Source organism: Paroedura picta, chromosome 5, assembly GCF_049243985.1.
Source record: "Paroedura picta isolate Pp20150507F chromosome 5, Ppicta_v3.0, whole genome shotgun sequence".
NCBI lineage: Eukaryota > Metazoa > Chordata > Lepidosauria > Squamata > Gekkonidae > Paroedura > Paroedura picta.
This window is the reverse complement of record NC_135373.1, coordinates 8,768,670-8,791,579: the sequence shown is the minus strand read 5'-3', so window position 1 is coordinate 8,791,579 and position 22,910 is coordinate 8,768,670. Positions and strand designations below refer to the sequence as shown.

The 22,910-nt window shown below is 47.6% G+C and overlaps 3 protein-coding genes across 3 annotated transcripts in view; 2 read left to right on the top strand and 1 right to left on the bottom strand.

Moving 5' to 3' along the window:
- Positions 1–22,910, top strand: part of LOC143838930 (uncharacterized) — a 67,965-nt gene that overhangs the window by 32,122 nt on the left and 12,933 nt on the right. The window lies entirely within an intron of this gene.
- On the bottom strand, positions 1,250–11,660 carry LOC143838927 (uncharacterized). The gene is made up of 5 exons (XM_077340819.1): positions 11,416–11,660; positions 7,457–7,652; positions 4,887–5,033; positions 3,753–3,887; positions 1,250–1,644 (listed from the first exon to the last, which is right to left on the bottom strand). Exons 2-5 carry the CDS (start codon positions 7,629–7,631, stop codon positions 1,523–1,525), a joined length of 579 nt encoding a protein of 192 aa, XP_077196934.1. The 5' UTR covers positions 7,632–7,652; positions 11,416–11,660; the 3' UTR covers positions 1,250–1,522.
- LOC143838926 (uncharacterized) lies at positions 11,724–21,528 on the top strand. The gene is made up of 5 exons (XM_077340818.1): positions 11,724–11,862; positions 12,964–13,167; positions 15,738–15,869; positions 17,870–18,031; positions 21,151–21,528. Exons 1-5 carry the CDS (start codon positions 11,847–11,849, stop codon positions 21,312–21,314), a joined length of 678 nt encoding a protein of 225 aa, XP_077196933.1. The 5' UTR covers positions 11,724–11,846; the 3' UTR covers positions 21,315–21,528.

Here is a 22,910-nt window from a genome sequence, read left to right as displayed (position 1 = left end):
GGGACAAAAGGCTGGAAATAAAACCCTCCCCAGTTTCCTGCCCCTTCAATGCCAGCTGGAACTTCACACAACCCGTTTCTCTCCCGCCCCTTGCACTCTAGCTAAAAGGCACCTGCAGGCACTGCCATGTGGCTGCCTCCACACCCCACGATCAAGCAGTAAGGAGAAAGTAGATTGACAATTGGAACAATTCAAGTGCAGAAGACAGCGTCTTAGTGAAAGCTGTTTCGAGTCAGAATAAAGGGACGTTGCGGATCTGTTGCATGTTCAGATTGATCAGAATTCAGCAGAATTGAGAGCAGGGAGAAAATGTGAGTGCAGACAGTACCCTGGTTGAGAAAGCCTGGTTCACCTCATCAAAAAGCAGAGTAGTCATAATGTCATGACTGTTCTAAGGCATCATATTATGACCAACCATGAATGTCTCTTGCCTTAAAAATCCTAGTCACCATAAGTTAGTTGCAACTTGCTGGTACTTCCCACCACCTCCACTGTTTTGTGAGAACATAAGCCTGCTGGTTCATCTCAAATTGGAATTTAAAAAAAATGTCTGAGGAATGGATGCAGTTCCCAGGACACTGGCCATTAAGGATGCATGTACTTTGGACTTTAAAAAAAAAAGATAATTAATTATTGTTTAATTTACTCTGACTGAAGGATGTGCAGAAGGGCAAAGTACCTCTGACCAAATGTGGAATGCCTTTCATCAATTTTTGCTTTTTTAAAATTTGAAAATCCTCCAGGTTGCAACTGGATAGAACTTCCTGATCCCTTTGGAAGCAATCTTATCACCGGCAGTGAATTCCACAACAACTGAGTGATGCAGGGTTTTATCTGTCTTGAACAGAGGTAGTCAAACTGCAGCCCTCCAGATGTCCATGGACTACAATTCCCAGGAGCCCCTTGCCAGCGAATGCTGGCAGGGGACTCCTGGGAATTGTAGTCCATGGACATCTGGAGGGCCGCAGTTTGACTACCCCTGGTCTTGAATGTATCACCCTTCACATTAATTGGGTGCTGTTAAATTCTGGTATTAGGGAAGAGGCTGAAAGTTATGCGCCGGAGGCCAGAAATCAACATTCTGAGATATATCTGGGTTTCTAACTTATTCAGTAATATAGGGACTAGAAAGAGATTACATAATCTGTCAGTCCTGAGGCCAAAAATCCATTCAAGCCAGAGATTTAATTATAGGTCATGGGAGATGGTAAACGCTCTAAGAGAGACGGACATAGCTCAGGGAACAAGCTTTAGCAGAAATGATGTTATTAAATATTTCAGAAGAGAAAATATCTTTAGACTGGATGGGAACAGTAAATCTAAGAGGTCGGTTCTGGCAAATGATTTTTCAAAGAGGTCATTTACACGCTTGCTGTTCTGTGATCTCACAGAGGCTCTTCCAGGTCCCAGTTGGCTTGTGGATTAAGTAATGTCATAACTTAGAATGCCTGTTCTCCAATAAGCTTCCAGGCCTCCAGTCTCAGGTAACAAATTGTCTGCTGTTTGGGACAGGACCCATTGGCTATATTGAAGACTCCATGAAATCTACTAGTGTCGGCTCCTTCACTTGTACGGGACCCCTCTGGGTGCCCAACCTTTGCTGCGCTGAGTCCAACAGTTGATACCAGACCAGACTTAGTACACCTGGAAAAGAAATTGAGACCTTGATGAACCCTGCGACTCAGCAGTAGAGTATCTGCTTGGGATACAGATGGTCCCGGTTCAATCCCCCAGCTTCAACCATGGCTACTGTAACTCCATTTTGTGTGCTAGCATTTGCTTAGGCTGGTGGTGGGGGGTGGGGGTGGGATATGAATTTGCAGAGGGTACAGGAAATCAGGGTGTGAGACTGATATCTGCCATCTCTGCCATTCTGCCAGGAGGGACAGGCTGCCAATCTGCTGTGCATTTGGGCACAGTTTATCTCCATGTCCTTAGAGCCCAGGCCAAGCTGTGTCGCCTTCCACTTAGTTTTGCTTCGCTGTGAGAAGTAATGGGGGAGGGGACAACCAGAGTGTTTGCACCCAAAGTTGGGATCGGGGGGAAAAGGGGACGTGTAGATATAAAGAGACTTGCTTAGAGGTATCTCAGTTTTAGCAAGAGATTGGAGATGTCCCACTTTGCTTTTTCCTTAATAAAGAGATTTTCTTCAGCGAAATCTGCTTATTGGGATATCAGCTGAAACCTCACATCCAGCATCCCCGGCAGAAAAGATCAGGCAATGGGAAGGACCTCTGCCTGAGACCCTGTGAGAGCTGCTGCTAGTTTGAGCAGACAATGCTGACCTTGATGGATCAAGGGTCTGATTCATGTACAAACGTCATGACATGGTTTTGTATCTAGCAAGGCAAAAGGGGAGCCATGAAATCTTCTCCAAGAATGTCCACTTATGGAGCAGATGGATGGCCAACTCTAGCTTGGGGAATACCTGCAGAATTGAGGGTGGTGCCCATGGAAGGCACTGTTTGTTGAAAAAAGGGAGATGAGTCAAAGTCTGGCATTCCCCCCCCCCAAAAAAAAAGCTACCACTGTCTCCAGGGAAACAGACCGTGTAGTCTGGTGATTCATTCTAGTTCTTGGTGAACTCCAGGCTCTACCTGGAGGTTCAAACCAAGGAACAAATCACTGAGTTGAGGCTCTAAAATAAACTGTGATAAGTGTCACCGATTATTCAAAGCAATGACTGAAAACCACACCAGTTGAATTGGCTTTTCAATAGACCTCCTTAGCAGCCAATTACATTCTGGTATTACATTTAGAGGTGGCATAAATAACCTTTTAAAAGCTACAAAACATGAATTTCATATAATGTATGACAAATTCAGCAACAGCTAGACTCAAGAGAAAAACAATATAAATTGTATACCATATATTCACTCAAAAGCAATTAAAGTGAATTCCAGAGTATGATACAATTCTGTAGTATGAAATCTCTTGTGGGAGACCTGGTCTACTAACAGAACATCATTTATGACCAGTACTGGCAATTTGAGTAGACTGAAAGCCACTTGATAGTCATTACTGAATTTGTCACACATGATATTTATTCATTTATCATTCGATTTCTGTCCTGCCATATGTTTATTCCATGCTGGGAATGGAACCTGGAACCTTCTGCATGTCGAGCAGATCTTCTGCCACTAAGCCTTGCCCTGTCCCTAACAGATGAACACACAAAACTGAGTTGTGTTACACTGGATTGGACCACTGATCTAGCATCAGTAATATTGTCTAGACCAGCTGTCCCCAACCCCTGGTCCGGAGACCGGGACCGGTCTATAGATCAGTTGGTACCAGGTCGCGGATCCTCCTCGTCCGCCTCCCCGGCTGCTGCCTCGGGGGCTGCCCTTCCACTCTGCTGCCAGCTCACCTTTAGTGCTCTCCAGCAGCCGCCATGGCTGGGGCTCCCCCTCAGCATGGCACTGCGGGCAGCGGGAAGTCAGGGGCGCCGGCAGGAAAGTGAGCGGAGCAGGGGCTCAGGTGGTGGCAGCGATGTCTCTCGGCAAAAGCCTACCTACCCCCCCCGGGCCTCACTAAAACTGTCAAGCATTGACTGGTCCCCGGTGATAAAAAGTTTGGGGACCACTGGTCTAGACTGACAATTCCTTTTCGGGTTTTATACAGGGATCCTTCATATCATCTATTACCTGATCCTTTTAGCTAGAGGTGCCAAAAATTGAACCTCCTGCATGTGAAGCAAAGGCTCTTCACTGAACCACCGCCGTTCCCCTGTTCCTTTCTGGCGTACTTACCCAACATGAAGCTCAGAAAACATATGACACCACTCAGGAAGAAAGCCCAGTTTGGAACCAGTGGCGTGATGCCTGCATCCGTCAGAAGCCGGAGCCGGAAATGCATAATCACTGCAGTACTGAGCATGCAGAAACCTGCAGGCAAAAGCAGAAGCCTTATCAGGGCCCTGTGAAAGCCTTGTTCACATCCAGAGCTTAGCTGTATAATTCTGCACCAGCAGAACTGGTGTAATTGAGTAAGCGCACAGGTGCTTGGAAAGGTTTCCTGTTCCTGGTGTGTTTTCCATCCCTCTAACGGTCAATTTGATATTGTATCAGCTTATGTCTGGCATAGCTCCCTAAGGATTTCAGCTTGAGGTTTTAAAGCTGGACATATTCCTATGTAATATAGAATCGGCCACTGCAGGGATCAAAACCAGCTTATTATCATTCTCCCATCCTCCATTATATCCTCAGTGCAACCAGTTAGACTGGATTAAGAGAGCATTATGGGCCTGGGATCCCCGGGGGAGCTTCTGTGGCAGAGTGGAGATTTTAATTGGGTCTATGCTGGCTATAACCTACAGTGCTTCCATAGGATAGATTGAGCTTCAACAGGACAGTTCCCCCTTCACACTTCCCCCACACTGAGGTAAAATTTCCCCTTAAAAATAAAAAGATTCTGTTCCCTTTCTGACTGAGCTGCTCAAGTAGTGTGTAGTTTTTAAATTGCAGATCACGGATAGATAATTTGGCTTTTAGCCCCTAAACCCCTTGTGGGTGGCACTTGAGGCCGATTTAAAGTTTTTAAAAAGAGAGATTTTATTAAGCACACAGAAAAAGGTTAGATGGAACGTGGAGTTAAAACGTGGTGGTAGAAATTCAGTATTTGTAGTTTTCAGACCGAGTTCCTCTGGCAGTGAATCCACATGTTAATCATTCTCTGTGTAAAGTAGTATTTCCTTTTGCCTGTCCTGAACTTACTGCCCATCAGGGCATATCTTGTCTCTTTATCGATCCTTTTTTTACCCATCTCCCTCACCAAATCAGTGGAAAAATTCGGTGGAACTGGAGAATGATCACATTGCACTGTGAATTTCAGCAGATCCTCCAAAAGGCTCTGGGTTACTACCATTAACACCACAGTTCCCTTACCTGTAATGAAGTTAGCCACCGAAGAAATCAAGTTCTCACTTATCTTCCATTTCATTAAATGAGGTAAAATTCTCATGGAGGACATCAAGGCAAAGAGGCAACTACCGAGGCCTATGATCGCCATCCCCTGAGCCACGTTCAGACTAGCTGGAAGGAATTAAACAGAACAAAGGAACGTACAATTTTGCCTTGAGAGACCAGACCCCCCTACTATGTTTTTCTTAGGAATGAGCTGAAGATGCCTGATTCAGTTCTTGTTGTGGGGTAGATCCAACCACTTTTCTCACTGCCAAAAAAGGAGGAAAGTGTCCTCTACGATGACCAAGCATTGTTCCACTTAGGATCATGGGATCTTCATGGAGAAATGCAACACAGGTTGGAGGCTGTTGTAAAGAATGGAATTGGCTGAGATTGGGTGAAAAAAGCTGGGTTAATGCAGTCTAATATTTGCTTCTCGTTGATGTTTTCAGTTCTCTGCTTCTCACCATGAGCACTGGTGATAGGTCAGTGTGTTGTATAAATGCCAGAGATCCAGCTCGGTAGAGAGCCAGTTTGATGTAGTGGTTAAGAGCAGCAGCTTCTAATCTGGTGAGTCAAGTTTGATTCCCCACTCCCACATGCCGCCAGCTGGGTGACCTTGAGCTCGTCACAGTCCTGATAGTGCTGTTCTCACCGAGCAGTCCTGTCAGAGATCTTTCATCCTACCTACCTCACAGGGTTGTCTGTTGTGAAGAGAGGAAGGGAAGGTGACTGTAAGCCCCTTCGGGTAGAGTAAAAATGGCATATAAAAACCATCCTTCAAAGATGTAGGTCCTGTGGCTGGTTAGGAAGGGTCCATGTGAGGAAGTGTGGCTACCCTCCCTGGATGGTGTGCAGCTCTCAATGGCTCATTCTGTCGGGAACCTGGGTGTGATCCTGGATGCTTCCCTCACAATAGAAGCCCAGGTCACAAAAGTAGCACAGTAGGCATTTTACCACCTCCGCCAAGCCAAGCTACTAACGCCCTACCTGGCCACGGAACACTTAGCCACAGTGATCCATGCAACAGTCACCTCTAGACTGGACTTCTGTAACTTGCTCTATGCAGGCCTCTCTTTGGCCTTGATCCGGGAACTACAGCTGGTCCAAAATGCAGTGGCCAGGGTCCTCACAGCAACACCCACATTTGGCCCATTCTCTATCAACGACAGTGGTTGCCAGTTGAATTCTGGATCAGGCTAAAGGTTCTGGTAGTCACCTTTAAGGCCATACATGGTCAGGGCCCAGTGTATCTGACGGACTGCCTCCCTGCCTATGCCCCCCAAAGAGCTCTACGCTCTGCCACCACCAACCAGCTAATGATCTCTGGCCCTAAAGAAGCCTGCCCGGCCTCAACCAGGGCCAGAGCCTTCTCTGTCCAGGCCCACACCTGGTGGAATGAGCTCCCGGAGGAGATCAAGGCCCTGACAGAGCTAAAACAGTTCTGCAGGGCCTGCAAAAGGGAGCTCTTCCACCAGGCATTGGGTTGGGACTAGGCATAACCAGCAACATCTACAGGGCTCCTGCTCCCTCCCTCCCAGAAATCCACCCATGCGTTCTGCTCTAGAGGGGAAACTAATAGATTTTTATGGGCCTGCGATATTTCATTTTTTCCCCTGATGTGAGGGGAAAAAATTAAAAACATTTTCTTCAACTCTAAAAGTCTAAGTTTTGTCTTCTGGTTTTAAAAGAAATTAAAACATTTCCGTGAGCCACTAAACATTTTGCCCTGCTTACAGCAGTCTTGCCTTCTGCATTTTACCCTGATAACAACAACCCTGTGAGGTAGGTTAGGCTAAGACTGTCCCCACATCACCCCGCATGCTTCCGCTGCAGAGTGGGGATTTCAACCAGTGTTTCCCAAATCTCACGCTGACCTCCTAACCATGACAGAACAGGAGAGTCTGATTTATTGATCCTTAATGCTTTATTGATCAGACCTTCATGTTGTGGAAAGCATACTGTTTTTTTAGAAGGGCATGTGATACCACTAACCAATAGGGTAAAAATATACGTTCAATAAAGAAGAGTTGGTTCTTATATGCTGCTTTTCTCTACCCGAAGGAGGCTCAAAGCGGCTTACAGTTGCCTTCCCTTTCCTCTCCCCACAACAGACACCCTGTGAGGTGGGTGAGGCTGGGAGAGCCCTGATATCACTGCTCGGTCAGAACAGTTTTATCAGTGCCGTGGCGAGCCCAAGGTCACCCAGCTGGCTACATGTGGGGGAGTGCAGAATTGAACCCAGCATGCCAGATTAGAAGTCTGCACTCCTAACCACTACACCAAACTAGCGATGCCATTCATTAAGAACATAGAATTAATTCTCAAAACATTGCTTAAAAATGCTGCAATACAGGAAGTTGGTGTAGAAATGAAGCCATCGGGCGGCCTATTAGGAATTATTCCATCCAGCTTAAGTTGGAAAAGGGTAAAAACAGAGATTCCCAGGCTTGAACTGCACAAAGGAAAAGCCAAATTGAAAGGTGTGGGCATGGGGTTTCAGGTGGAAACAGAAGGGGGGCTGAGATATCTGAAACTGTCTTGGCTCTGACCTGTTTTGATAGCAAGGTAGCCACACCTCTCCTTTGGGCAAGAGAACCACAACCCCATGTGGACATCCCCTGTGTTGTGGTGGCACACCATCCAGAAGGGGGACACGGTGACGATGAGGAGGAGCAAGAGATTGATGGCGGAGAGGACCCCATGCGTCACCATGCAGCCGTTCATTGGGCAGGTTCAGTTGAGGCGCTGCGGGAAGGAAAAGTCAGCATCAGAGAACTGAAGCACAGGACTCAAAATGCAACACGCCATTTAGCCTTGAAATGGTAGGAGCAGCATGCCTGGAATAATATTAGATAAGATAGTTTGTAGCATTCCTTGTTGCGCATGCTACACTATTTCATTATTTTATCCTGTGTCTTATATTATTGGCATAGTTAGTGGTTAGCAGTGCGGAGTTCTAATCTGGCGAGCCGGGTTTGATTCCCCGCTTCCCCACATGCAGCCAGCTGGGTGACCTTGGGCTCACCACAGCACTGATAGAGCTGTTCTGACCGAGTAGGAATATCAGGGCTCTCTCAGCTTCACCCACCACACAGGGTGTCTGTTGTGGGGAGAGGAAAGGGAAGGTGAATGTAAGCTGCTTTGAGACTCCTTTGGGTAGAGAAAAGCGGCATATAAGAACTAATTCTGTTCTTCTTCTAAAGTAATATCAGGGCTCTCTCAGCCTCACCTCCCTCACAGGGTGTCTGTTGTGGGGAGAGGAAAGGGAAGGCGACTGTAAGCTGCTTTGAGACTCCTTTGGGTAGAGAAAAGCGGCATATAAGAACTAATTCTGTTCTTCTTCTAAAGTAATATCAGGGCTCTCTCAGCCTCACCTCCCTCACAGGGTGTCTGTTGTGGGAAGAGGAATAGGAAGGTGAATGGAAGCCTCTTTATGACTTCTTCGGGTAGTAAAGTGGCATATAAGAACCAGCTCAACTTCTTCTTCAGTAATATCAGGGCTCTCTCAGCCCCACCTACTTCACAGGTTGCCTGTTATGGGGAGAGGAAAGGGAAGGCGACTGTAAGCCACTTTGAGACTCCTTCAGGAGAGAAAAGCGGCATATAAGAACCAACTCTTCTTCATAATCGCATTGTTTTTTTAATGGTTCAATTTGAGTCCAGTCGCATCCTAGAGGCCAGCAAGATCATTGGGCTATAAGCTTCCAGGCCCTGCCAGAGCTTGAGCAGTTCCACGGGTCCTGTAGAACAGAGCTCTTCTGCGAGGCTTTCCGTTGGAGCCTCTGAATTGTTAACATCAACACTCTATGGGCCCTACCCTCCCACACAGTTCTATCTTATTCAAATCAGGGAAGATCGAGACCTTTGTCTGACAGGAGAAACGGCAGAAACCGAATTGTGAGGAGACTAGGATTGAGTACTCTCTACCGAACAGTCCTTATTGTTATTTTAACTTTTTAACTATTTAATATTTAATTTTTTATAAAACGTTGTACATTGCTCAGATTTGGACTACTGAGGTTGGCGGTCTAGAAATCAAATAACTCAAGCGACATTACATTGATAAATTGGCAACTTCTACTCTGGTTCTGGAGAAGACTCTTGCGAGTCCCTTGGACTGCAAGGCGAACAAAGCGGTCAGTCCTAGAGGAGATCAGCCCTGACTGCTCCTTAGAAGGCCAGATCCTGAAGATGAAACTCAGATACTTTGGCCACCTCATGAGAAGGAAGGACTCCCTGGAGAAGAGCCTAATGCTGGGAGCGATCGAGGGCAAAAGAAGAAGGGGATGACAGAGAATGAGGTGGCTGGATGGAGTCACTGAAGCAGTAGGTGCAAACTTAAATGGACTCCGGGGAATGGTAGAGGACAGGAAGGCCTGGAAGATCCTTGTCCATGGGGTCGCGATGGGTCGGACTAGACCGCACCTAACAACAAAAGCCCAGACTAGCTCAAGGCTGTCAGATACTTTGAAGCCAGGTAAGGATTTGGATAGTATGACTCAGTGTGGCCACACGGAAGCAGGCAAAGGCAAATTGCCTGTGCCCTGACCTGGGTAGCCCAGGCTAGCCCAGTCTCAGATCCTGGAACTTGAGCTGGCCCTTATTAGTCACTGGAGACCACGAGGTAGTCCAGGGTCGAGAGCTAGAGGCAAGCAATGGCAAACTGCCTCCTGCCTTGAAAACCCTGGAGGGGTTGTCATAAATTGATTGCAACTCGACTGCAATTTATCACTAATTAATTTGCCTTGAGTCTCGGGGAAAGGCAGACCATAAATGAAACAAGTAAATGAAACAAGGGACCAAGCCCTATGAAGATAGGTTGAGGGACTTGGGAATGTTCAGCCTGGAGAAAAGGAGGTTGAGAGGGGACATGATAGCCCTCTTTAAGTATTTGAAGGGTTGTCATTTGGAGGAGGGCAGGATGCTGTTCCCGTTGGCTGCAGAGGAGAGGACACGCAGTAATGGGTTTAAACTACAAGTACAACGATATAGGCTAGATATCAGGAAAAAATTTATCACAGTCAGAGTAGTTCAACAGTGGAATAGGCTGCCTAAGGAGGTGGTGAGCTCCCCCTCACTGGCAGTCTTCATTCAAAGGCTGGATACACACTTTTCTTGGATGCTTTAGGATGCTTAGGGCTGATCCTGCGTTGAGCAGGGGGTTGGACTAGATGGCCTGTATGGCCCCTTCCAACCCTATGCTTCTATGATTCTAAGTAAATAAATGCCGGAACGCAACAATCAAAGTGCATGTACTAGATTCACTTGGAAGCATGGATTTTGGGCAAGGATGAAGCTTAAACCATATAATTATTGGCAAACAGGCCACAGCTTTCATTTAACTTCTAACACAACAAAGTGTTGGCTGACGAGGGGAGAGGGAACCTGGCTAATGCCTTTTGGGTCATCCGACCCTTAGCCCCCATACAGTGCCATTGGTATCTGGTCCTGGTCCCCTGCCAGGCCACCGGATCGCTTGCTGTGGGATATAGCATACCAAGGTTAGCTGGAAAGCTTCAGGAGGCATAGACCTCCCTCAGCCCTCTCCAGTCTACCTTCCTCCAGTCATCTGGGACTACCCAGCCGGGTCGGCCCCATCTTTTGTTGCTGCTTCTCACCAATGTCTCCAACCAAAGGGAGTCATCTCCTTCCCTTTGTTTTGTCTCCTTATTCAGGCTCTATCCCCTTGTCTCCCACCAGCTGTGACATTTCCCCCCCCCATTTATTCTTATAGATCAGGGGTAGTCAAACTGCAGCCCTCCAGATGTCCATGGACTACAATTCCCAGAAGCCCCTGCCAGCATTCGCTGGGAATTGTAGTCCATGGACATCTGGAGGGCCGCAGTTTGACTACCCCTGTTATAGATTTAAACAAGCATTCAACATGCTTCAACTTTATATACCACTTTCATAACCATAACATAATGGGTGGGTGGGAACAGCATGCTCTGCCAGCCGGGGGGGAAAGCGGTTGAGAGTGAGCGCATGGCGCCTTTCATAGTGCCACACACTCGCTCCCTCCCCCCTCCCTTTTGCTGATGTGGCACATCCGTGCTGCGCATCCCCCCCCCCCACGGTCTCCTACATGCTCCTTTATTGCGCCATCCTCCTCTGCTCTCCCACGCCACTTCATCAATGGCGGCCGGGCTAATTCTCAGGCCCCTCTTTATATTACCAGGGGAAGCGGGAACGTTATGTCAATTATTACTGCTGCCATGTCCAGATTCTCCCTCTAGCTCAGAGCCAGACTAAACCAGGAAGGGGAGGGAACAACAACCCTCCTGAAATGGGACCATGGCCTAGCGTGCCTTGCTGCCATCCGTGACGATTCCCTTTAAGCCGAGCACTGCTTTTCTTGCAATGAGAGGTGATCCCTTCCCAACCAAAGGGCCAAGGGCACAGCCTTGAGGAAAATGTCTTATAGCCTGACCAGAAGGTTTCCCCAGCAGCATGGTTCCCACCTCAAGCAAGTATGAGCCACAAGGGAGAAATACGACCAAGGGTGTACCTCTTTGTCTCACAATCCCTCGCTGTCGCTCAAGTTCTGAAACTCTTGGCGGGTGATTTGGAAGAGAGGTTAATGGCTGGGAATGAAGGCCACCTCTTCCAACCAGCCCACTTGGGAAGCCCGGTTGTCCCTTTATCTGATCCCTTCGGCTGTCCCTTTCCTGCCGAGATCCTGGTTTTTAAATAAATAAATGAATGAAGATGTTCTTTCTAAGGGTGGCTAATGAAGGTTCTATGGCAGTTAGAGCTTTGCTGGAGGACTCCAGAACAGCCCTAGGAGATGGGAAGAGGTTCCAGGGGTGAGGGAGGGAGATGTAACTTATCGAGCGGGTTTCTAGGGCTAGGGGAGCAATGATATAGGAATATTAGAAGCCAGCATCTGGCAAGTGAAGAAATCCAGAGATTTAGGGAGCAAAGGGAAAGGGAGAAATCATGATGGACAGGAATGGTGAGTGACGTGGCCATGAATTGAGGAAATCTGTATCTGTCCATTCTTACAATGGGGGGGGGGGGGATATGTGTAAATCCTGAGAGCGGGTGTTCGAAACAGACTACAGACATTACAAATAGCCCCCTCTTGTTCGGCATGTCTGGTATGACATTCACAAAACAGGATTAGGCTGAACCGGTGAACATTTATCAAGGAAGGCGCCTAGCCCAGTGGTTCTCAACCTGGGGCTCGGGACCCCTTTGGGTAAGGGTGACCAGATTTTAGCATTGGTAAAGTGGGACACCATTGACCGGGGGGGGGGGAGGTTCTTGATAAAAAATTTGGTCCATACGGAGTAACAAAAAGTTTCATAGAACGCATCGAACGCAAAAATAGTATTGTAATGTATTTATTTTCATTTCAACATAAGTACAATTTGCCAGGTACCCCAAGATGTCCCTCCAGAAGTGGGACAATCTGGTCACCTTAACTTTGGGGGCCGAACGACCCTTTCACAGGGGTCGCGGCAGGGCAAGCAGCTTGGCCAGGGTAGATTGAGATAGAGCGTTCATCTGTTTGGAGCAGCAGAAAAGAGCGAGATCAGCATGGTAGGACAAGAGGCAGAACTGAACTGAGGGACCCTGGGAAAAAAACCCAATTTTTATACAATCAAGAACAATGGGTCTTCACGCCATTGGTCAGTTTCGGTTTACTTTATGTGAAAGAACCCTTGCCTCATTTTATGGTTGGGAGTCACCACAACAGGAGGAACTGTATTAAAGGGTCGCGGCATTAGGAAGGTTGAGAACCACTGGCCTAGCCTGAAGAGAATAATTGCTGTCATTCGAGAGGAACCAGCGGGGAAGAGGAGCGTTTTGTGTCCTTCAGTAGAAGCTTAAGAGGCAGGCCAGAGCAGGTTGGAGCACCAGCGGGTTTGGATTTTCAACCGTTCTGTTCATGATTGACGGGTGTTCTTCCATGTGGCTTGTTTCTTTTCACAAAATGGTAATGTTTTGTGTTTTATAGATGTTGTGAGCCACCTGGAGCATGGGCGAGGCAGGATAAATAGACAATGTCTTAAATAAGTAAATGCATACTCCCCCTCCTCCTCCTCCCCAGAATATGAAAATGCGGAACAAGTTCGGCTCATATTGAAGTATTGGTTCTACAGCAGGATCTCAGGCTGTGTGGGTCTCCTGTTCCTGTTTGTCACTTTGATCACACCGAACTGGATCAGGATAAACAGCACCCTTTCCAAGATCAACTTGGGTCTCTGGAACATTTGCTTAGACAACACCTGTCGTGAAGTTTCAGGGCATGCACGTAAGTTAGCTCCCCTCCCTCAGCTACCTTTTCTTTCCTTCTGTTCTGCTCCCTTCTCCTCCTACCCTCTCACTTCACGTTCCCCTCCTGTGCCTCTCCTCAGATACCCTTCCCTTACTCTCCCCTCCCTCTCCTCTCCTCCTGTGCCTCTCCTGCCTTCTTCTTAGTTTCCCTCCTGTTCTCTACCCTTACTGTCTCCTCCCCTTCCTCTCCTCTTATGTTTCTCCTATCCTCCCATCAGCTCTTCCCTCCTCTGTCCCTTCTGTCCCTTTCCTCCCATCTCCTTTCCCCCTTTCCCAGCCTTCCCCATCTTCCATCTTGTCCTGTTTCCTCCACTTCTCCTCTATCCTCCTGTCCCCTCTCTTGCCTTTTTCCTCTCCTCCTGTCCCCCCTGGCCTTTCCCCATCCATTCCCTTCCCTCTCCTCTCTTCTAGCTTAGCTCTATAATGCTACCTGAGCTCGTCCTCTAGACTTTACATTAAATTGCTGTCCAAAAGAGATTATAATAATCCAGGCCAAATGGCTACCTGAAGCAGGACGTGTGGGTGTGTTTAAGGGGGGCTGAATGGGGGACTTGCAAATCTGACCCAGGGTAACAATCCCCTCAAGGTATTCTTTTGTGCAAGGTCCACTGAAATGAACTGGACGTGGCGTTCGGAACTGTTGTGTTCATGAGAATGCAGGCTTGCCGTAACTCAAAAGTACTTGGAAAGATAAACAGCATTGCATGGCTGTCAACTTCAATGGTTGCCAGTTGAATTCCGGATCAGGCTAAAAGTTCTGGCAATTACCTTCAAGGCCATTCGCGGTCAGGGCCCAGTGTACCTGAGAGACCACCTCTCTGCCTATGCCCCCCCAAAGAGCCCTACGCTCCGCCGCCACCAACCAGCTAATGATCCCTGGCCCTAAAGAAGCCCACCTGGCCTCAACGGGGGCCAGAGCACTCTCTGTCCTGGCCCCCACCTGGTGGAACGAGCTCCCAGAGGAGATCAGGGCCCAGACGGAACTTAAACAGTTCTGCAGGGCCTGCAAAAGGGACCTCTTCCACCAGGCATTGGGTTGAGACCAGGCACAACCAACAACATCTGCAGGGGCCCTGCCCCATCCCTCTCCCCCACCCCCAGACATCCATCAAGGCATTCCACTCCTGGACCTATTTGTATTATTACTGTTTAATGTTGTTCTGTTAAATCACTCTCTGGGGCCAAGGGACCAAGCCCTATGAAGATAGGTTGAGGGACTTGGGAATGTTCAGCCTGGAGAAAAGGAGGTTGAGAGGGGACATGATAGCCCTCTTTAAGTATTTGAAAGGTTGTCACTTGGAGGAGGGCAGGATGCTGTTTCTGTTGGCTGCAGAGGAGAGGACACGCAGTAATGGGGTTAAACTTCAAGTACAACGATATAGGCTAGATATCAGGAAAAAATTTTTCATAGTCAGAGTAGTTCAGCAGTGGAATAGGCTGCTTAAAGGAGGTGGTGAGCTCCCCCTCACTGGCAGTCTTCAAGCAAAGGTTGGATGCACACATTTCTTGGATGCTTTAGGATGCTTAGGGCTGATCCTGCATTGAGCAGGGGGTTGGACTAGATGGCCTGTATGGCCCCTTCCAACTCTATGATTCTATGATACCCTGTTATCATCAGTTAGTAATATTAATGTTATAGTTATTTATATGTATGTGAGGGAGTAAGGGGTGAAGATAGATAGATAGATAGATAGATAGATAGATAGATAGATAGATAGATAGATAGATAGATAGATAGATAGATAGATAGATAGATAGATAGATAGATAGATAGATAGATAGATAGATAGATAGATAGATAGATAGATAGATAGAGCTTGGTGTACCAGACTGTTTCGCAACAGAAGGCCCAGAAACTTGTTTTTGACTGTATCTGATATGTTCAATTTGCAAGGCTGGGTGTAATTGTTTAGATTAACAAGTGAACTTTAGTAACCTTTTTCCTGTGACTTAGCATAATGGCAATGGGTTGGTCCTATGGGATGTGCAAGGAGTGGAGATCCCAGGTTATTGGTTCGACCCAAAGGACATCATCTTTCCCTGCCTTCAACGGGATATTATAAAGTCTCATGCAATCCTCTGTTCTACACACAGATTTGGGAACTCCCCTGTGTCTATATTTCTGCTGCAGTAAAAATATACAAAAGGTTCGTTTTTCTCACGGAGTGATTTATTGGGAATGGGCAAAAAGGAACCCTAATTAATCATATGGTTATTTGTATAGTTCTCAGTTTAGTGTAAACCACCCTGAGCCTTTGGGGAGGGCGGTATATAAATGTGAATAAATAAATAAATAAATAAATAAATAAATAAATAAATAAATAAATAAATAAATAAATAAATAAATTTATTAATTAACTCCTCACACTAAAGGTTACCCATTGTGGCATTAGAGGAGAGGTTTCACCCATTTGGTGTGAAATGTGGAAGTGCGGGATGAGTTATGACCCCAAATGCCGAGCACAGTTTGAAAAGAAAGCAACACATGAGTGCATGCCGGAACTGAGACCTGCGCACTTCATCACTGGTCTTTTCACCCCTTCCCAGCGATTTTAGATACTTGTCGGATCCTTTTGTCAATAAGCACATTGTCCGGCTTGGTGGCAGTTTCGGCAGGATTGATCTCCAACCCCAGAGCTGGCCAATCCAAGTGGCCTCTCATCACGAGCCTTGCCACAGGTACAAAATTCTCTTTCTCACTCTCCCTTCCCCATTCTGCGAGGTCCCCACATAGCTTGAATGTCAGCTTCATCAAACAAACCCCATAGCAGAAATGCAGAGGACTCAGAATGAAACAAAACTTTATAAAGCTCAAAGTTATCTGTTATGGGGGTCGCAGGGCTTTCCCATATTCTCATTTTCTTTGCATGCACACTCGTGTTGCTTAGGGCAGGGGTTCCTGTTCTCCAGGTGTTTTGCTCCCTCTAGTGGTTGATTTTATAATACATAGCTTTTCGCTGAGTTTAAATAGGAGGTACACTGGACGTAAACCAAGGTAATATTGAATTGACCAGCCAAACACCCACAGAAAAGGGAGGGGGAGGACTGAAGCAATAGCAATACAAGGAAAATGAGAATGCAGAAAAGCTTGTCACTCTAATGTTGAGCACAGCTGTCTTGACACTCATAGAATCAAAGAATCATAGAATCATAGAGTTAGGAGGGACCTCCAGGGTCATCTAGTCCAACCCCCTGCAGAATGCAGGACCAAACAACAAACCTGCCTACCCTACCCACAGTGACCCCAATTTCAAGTTTACCATTGTCTGCAACTGGGTAGTGACTTTGAACTTCTCCCATCCAGGGACTAACCAGGGCTGACCCTTAGGGCTTTCTTGGGCCAACGGGGTCAGGGCCATGGGGAAAGGGTGTTGGAAAGTGCCTTTAAATCACTCTCAGTGATTTCTAAGGCCACCCCATCATGGGTTTCAAGTAAAAATCCCAACCTTTAGGCAGTGGCTGGAAATCTCTTGGAATTCCCACTGTTCTCCAGGTTAGAGATATCAGTTCCCCTGAGGGGAAGAATAGCTGCTTTGGAATGGCTGCTCTATGGGATTATTCCTTGACCCCCCTGCCCAAACTAGGTTCCTTCCCCAAAATCCCCAGGGATTTTTCATGCCAGAGTTTAGGATTATAGAATCATAAAACCATAGAGTTGGAAGGGACCTCCTGGGTCATCTAGTCCAACCCCCTGCACTATGCAGGACACTCACATCCCAATCGCTCATCTACTGTCACCTGCCACCCCCCTGAGCCTTCACAGAATCAGACTCTCGGTCAGATGGCTCTCCAGCCTCTGTTTAAAAATTTCCAAAGATGGAGAAGCCACCACCACCCAAGGAAGCCTGTTCCACTGAGGAACCGCTCTAACTGTCGGGAACTTCTTCTGGATGTTTAGACGGAATTTCTTTTGATTTAATTTAATCTCATTGGTTCTGTCTGTCCCTCCAGGACAAGAGAGAAAAACTCTGCTCCATCCTCTACATGGCAGCCTTTTAAATACTTGAAGATGGCTATCAGATCCCCAGGAAATCCCTTAGTTTCCAGGAAAGAGATGCTCAGAGGCAATTTGCCTCTGCACATTAAGCCTGGATTTTCTTAGTGGCCTCCCATCCAAGAAAAAACAAGGATCGGTCTTTCTTAGCTTCTGAGATCAGACGAGATCTGGCCAGTCTGGGCCATCTAGATCAGGGGTAGTCGACCTGTGGTCCTCCAGATGTCCATGGACTACAATTCCCATGAGCCCCCTGCCAGCAAACTCATGGGAATTGTAGTCCATGAACATCTGGAGGACCGCAGGTTGACTACCCCTGCTTTACTGCATCCGTGACTGAAGAAATTGCCTGGGAAAGATCCCATTTCTTCCAGGGGAGCCCGTCACAGGAGGGAGCCAACCTGCATGATGGGGCTCTATAGTGGCCCCAACCAACTGCCTGGCGGAAGAACTCCATCATGCAGGCCAGCTCGTCCGTGGTCTAAAGCAGAGGTAGTCAACCTGTGGTCCTCCAGATGTTCATGGACTACAATTCCCACGAGCCCCTGCCAGCATTTGCTGGCAGGGGGCTCATGGGAATTGTAGTCCATGGACATCTGGAGGACCACAGGTCGACTACCCCTGGTCTAGGTCATGCCTGTCTGCCATTGGTTATATCTCTTTCTGTCTTCCTCTGCATTCGCAGCCCTTACGTCGCTGCTCGCAATCGTGCTGTTCAGCGTGTCCGTCATGAGCCAACTCACTTTCTTCAGAGAGGAACGCGAGGCAGAGGAGATCCAATTCCACTATGTTCTCTCCTACTCCTTTATTGGATGCTGTGTTGGCTGCATCCTGTTCTTCATCAGCTGTGAGTGGTTCTATGTATTTGGGAGGGGGGGGGGGGAGGAGAAGATGAAACCAGTGCAGAGGCTGGTAGAATAAGGCAGCTGATCAAAGAGAGGATGAAGGATCATAAGGAGCTAAAAGAGCTGACTATGGTCTTTTCTCACCAGGAGAACCATCACAGAAGTCATTCTCAACCAGGATCACTAGCAACCCCTGGGTTACTCCGGAGCCCCAGGCTGAATCTGCACTTACTTTGTTTATTCTGTTGTGGATCCTGCTGAATCCAAATCGATATGAACTCGGGTCTTCCTCCCCCGCACCTTGAAACAGAAAAATGTTCTGCATGTGGTTAGGGAAGCTCAGAAGGGGAGAGCCAAGCGCAGATTGGAGATAGCTGAGGAAGGGAAAAAAACCCAAGAGGCAAATCTCTACTGAGAGAAGTTAAGGCTTCTGGAGTTTCTGCTGAGAGAAGTTAGGGCTTCCCCTTTAAGTCAGGGTTGCAGGCTGGGAACGAGGAAGCCTTTGAACTGAAGGCTTGGCCAATCAGGGCTTCTCTAACATGGAGGCTCAGCAGCAAGTTCAGAACAAGCAGAGAACTCTTCATGCTTTCTCATGCCGATTTTTCAAATACTGAGGGTTATATGCACTCTAGGGCAGAGTCTGCACTTACTTTGTTTATTCCATTGTCAATCCTGTTGAATTCAGATCGATTTGAACTCGAGTCTTCTTCTCCCCCCCCCCCCCATTGAAACAGGAAAGTGTTCTGCACATGGTTAGGGAGGCTCAGAAGAGAGGGGGGAGGCAAATGGAGACTCTTTCTTTGTTTTCTTGAAGGGGGGAAGAAATTAGGGGCTTCTCCTTTAAGGCATGCTTGTCATATGGCCACCTTTGTCCAATCAGAGTGTCTCTACCATGGAGGTAATCCGAATCTTGAAATGTTGAGGGTTAAAAGCACTAAGATGTCACACAATAAAGGTAGGGTCACTCCGGATCAATCCTTCTTGCTGCAGAAGGAAAATTAAAATCGCCCCAAATCAAAACAGAAATTGCATTCTGTGTAGACAGCAGGGACTGAATCGACCTGGGATTGGAATAAAAGCTCCGTGCAGTTTACACCCAGGATATTGCAGGGGAAAGGTAGGGTCACTCCGGATCAATCATGCTTGTTGCAGAGGGAAAGTTTAAATCGGACAAAATCAAAATGGAAATTTCATTCAGTGGAGGCAAGAGGGATTTATTTGAGCTGGGATTGGAATAAAAGCTCCATGCAGATTCAGCCCCAGAGAGGCTACTCCAGGTGGACAGGATTTAATAGAGAGACAGACAGACAGAGAGACAGACAGACAGATATGGCTTTCTGCACATTTGTCTGGTCTGAGGAAGGCAGCTGCAAATAAAGTGTTTCAGGGGAGCTCAGGCGGCGGAGGGGCAGGCTCTTGCATGCAGACCGGCCGGAAAGAATGGTTACAAAAATTGGGGGGGGGTGGCGTCAAGAGCTGCCATCCCGAGAGGAGGGTAGGTGGATGCTGAGAACATGGGGGAGTGGGAGGGAGGAACAGCACATCCAGCCAGGGGCATTCCTCATTGATAAGGAAGGCAGGTCTTGGGGATGGATGGCACTCAGATAGGCAGCACTAGCTGCATGGGGCAGGGTACAGAGACAGGTCATCATCTCAGGAGTTGTGGGAGCTGGGGGGCATGGAGGCAGGTGGGCCTCCAAGGCCCCAGCAGAGCCAAGGGGGCTGACAGCTGAGCTGTGGGAGCAGCAGAGAAGGGAGGCCACATTCAAAAGGGACAAGTAATGGGCAGGCGGCAGGTCTTTGAGGAGGCAGCATTCCAGCCCTCTGATTGGCCTGGCAAATACAGTTTTTCTGCCCTTCTGAAGCCTGAGGCCTACTGCTGGCAACTGCGGTCCCTGTTGTTGTCTGCAAGGCCAAGCTGTTGCCTCATAATAGTGGATCACTTAGTTTCCCCCAAAGTCTTACTCTTTACTTCTCTGTAAAACTAACTCCACTTGAACTTCTGGGCCACTGATGCCTTTGATTTCATTGGCCCTTCCTGGAAAATACTGAGTTTTATTTACCAGGCCAAGGTTGAAAAAAGTCACTTCAGTTCCTATGTCTCTCCAGCCATTTACTTGTTCACTATTTACAGTTTCAGGCTGTAAATATTTAGATCCTGCACTTTCCAGACTCGCAGGAGCCATGTTGGTCTGTCTGTCTGCACCCCAAAATACAAACAGTTGCTGGTAAGGGCTGTCCAAAGCCCATAGCCCAGGTAGAACACACCTGTACCACTCCATCCCAACCTCAGTCCGCAAGCCTCTACCATCATCTCTACTATCGCTACTCATCTCTAGACTATAAAGATCAGCTCTGCAGGCAAAAATGGCTACTTTGGATGGTGGACTCTGAAGCATTGTACCATTTTAAGGCCCACCTCCAAACCTCCAGGAATATTTCCAGCCTAGGTGTAGCCAAACTCCAGCTTGAGCCTGGAGAGCTCCTGGAATTACAGCTCGTCTCCAGACAGTAGAGGCAGAATTGGCTACTTTGGGGGGGGGGGGGATAGGGCTGTTGAGAAAAGAAAACCTTTGAGGCTTCCCACACAGGCTGTTGTGGAGATGAACCTCTTGAGGCCTATTGCACAGGGTTGTTGTGCGGATGAAACAGGAAGCAAAAGAACCCCCAGAATGGTATCCAGTTTCATCTGCACAACAACCTTGAATGGTAGGCCTCAAAGGTTCAGCGAGTGGGGGAAAAGAGACCCACATGGCTTGACTGCGTCTTCCGCCCAGCAAAGAGGCAGGCCACAGAAGTGTTTCAAGGGAGAAGGGGATTTTCTGTGGCCTCCCTGTCAGGCTCCCTTCACAGCAGGCCTGATAGGACACGGGAGATGCGGAATCCTGAGCAAGAGCAGCAATTGGCCCTGAGGGGAGGAGATTCCACCAATAGGTGTCTTTGGAACATTCAGCATGTTGTCAGAAGTATGAATCACTCGTTAGGTGCGTAGATGATGATGATGATGATGATATATGTGATTGTTTTAACCTGTACACATTATACTGGATTGATTTTTAGATGTTGCCTAGTGATGGGGTTGATGGGACGAGAATGACAGTGCTTCTCACTTTCTTTCCAGGGGTCCTGTTTGTCCTGGTAAAAATCAAGGAATCTGCTATAATGCCCCCTCCATGTCCGGTCGGTCCAGAGAACACGGCTGAGACTGATTCCATAGGAGTCGACGCAGACAGATCCATTGAGCAAAGTTTATCTGGAATTGGGTGTGCATATGGAGTGATGTGAACGCCAGGTTTATACTTCTAATGCCCAGGAAGGAATGCATGTCAAAGCTACACCACGTGTTTCGTTTGTTTTGTGGATACTCGCCTGTGGAGAAGGAGCGTGTTACATCGGAGACGGTCCCAAGAAAGAAGGGAAGCCAGACGAGAGGCAGCCGGTGCATGAACATGAGCAGGGATGGTGTGCAACGTGTTTGAATGGACATACGGGCACGGTTGCTTCCTTAGGAAAGTACAATTCTCCCCAGCCCGATATCTTGCCCAAACATGGTCAGAATGCAAGACAGGAATCATTTATGTATTGTACAGAAATCAGGGCGTTGTCCCTTTTGTAAACCTTTTGCTTCCATTATGCATGCCACCCTCCCCCTTTGACAGAAGTCAGCTTGCTGCGTTGATAACTCTTTGATAATAAACGCTGGATTTATCTTGAGGGCCTGTGGTGAAAGTGATATGATCAGACACAGAATGGTAGCACAAGTTTTTAGACTCAGCTGCCCAGGAGATCCTGAGGGCGTGTTTAAAAATCTGAGAGCAGGGGAAAGGCACCACCACAAAATGGCTGCCAGGGAGAGATGGGGCCGGTCAGATAATAGATGCCGCAAGGTAGATGTCCCAGCCACAAAACTGGCAATGACACCGGGGGTCATGTGGCAGCTGACCTATAAATTTCCATGTTCTCACGTTTGTTGAGGTTAGAAGCATTGAACCCTGTTTCAACCATTTCTATTCCACCCTTCCTCCAAGAGGCTCAGAACAATATACGTGGCTTCCCCTTTGTCATTTTAGCCTCACCACATTCTTGTCAAGTCGGTTAGGTTGAGAAGGAGGGTCCCTGGTCCAGGACTGGACTACTACAATGTGTTCTACTTGGGGCTACCCTTGAAGAGTGTTCAGAAGCTGAAGCTTCTGCAAGTTCAGAATGCAGGAGTTAGGTCCAGTTGGGGTCCAGTTACCAGGCACTTGCCAGGGAGGTCAAATGTGAATTCTTCACAGGGCCATTGTAAGGACCTGGGCAGCTGCATTCTGAACCAGCTGCAACTTCCGGATCAAGGTTAAGGGTAAACAAGTATTACTTGCGGGAGGAATCTCATTTTCCCCTTCCCATTCTTTCTTCTCTTTTCTAAAAGCCCCCATAAGCTCTCCCCTTTTCATAGAATCATAGAATCATAGAGTTGGAAGGGGCCATACAGGCCATCTAGTCCAACCCCCTGCTCAACGCAGGATCAGACCAAAGCATCCTAAAGCATCCAAGAAAAGTGTGTATCCAACCTTTGCTTGAAGACTGCCAGTGAGGTCTTTCTTGCTTCTCTCCCATTAGAGTTACCAATCTCCAGGTAGGACATGGAGATCTGAAATCACATCTCCAAACTACAGAAATCAGTTCCTTTTAAGGTCCAGGTTGGAAGATTCCTGGAAATTTGGGGTTGGAGTCTTGGGAGTGCCAGGTCTGGGGAGGGAAGCAACCTCAGCAGGGTATATTGCGTACAGTCCACGCCCAGCCATTTTATCCAGGGGGGTTGATTTCTGCCACCTGGAGAACAGCTGTAATTCCAGCCCATCTCCAGTACCACCTAGATCAGTGGTTCTCAACCTGGGG

Excerpts from the sequence above, each read along its gene's own strand:
- LOC143838927 (XM_077340819.1), bottom strand. The coding sequence starts at position 7,631 with ATGAACGGCTGCATGGTGACGCATGGGGTCCTCTCCGCCATCAATCTC. Across the intron at positions 5,034-7,456 it reads CTACCTTGCTATCAAAACAG|CTAGTCTGAACGTGGCTCAG; the intron begins GTCAGAGCCAAG and ends AATTCCTTCCAG. Across the intron at positions 1,645-3,752 it reads TTTTCTGAGCTTCATGTTGG|GTGTACTAAGTCTGGTCTGG; the intron begins GTAAGTACGCCA and ends TTTCTTTTCCAG.
- LOC143838926 (XM_077340818.1), top strand. Across the intron at positions 13,168-15,737 it reads TGAAGTTTCAGGGCATGCAC|CGATTTTAGATACTTGTCGG; the intron begins GTAAGTTAGCTC and ends ACCCCTTCCCAG. Across the intron at positions 18,032-21,150 it reads CATCCTGTTCTTCATCAGCT|GGGTCCTGTTTGTCCTGGTA; the intron begins GTGAGTGGTTCT and ends CTTTCTTTCCAG.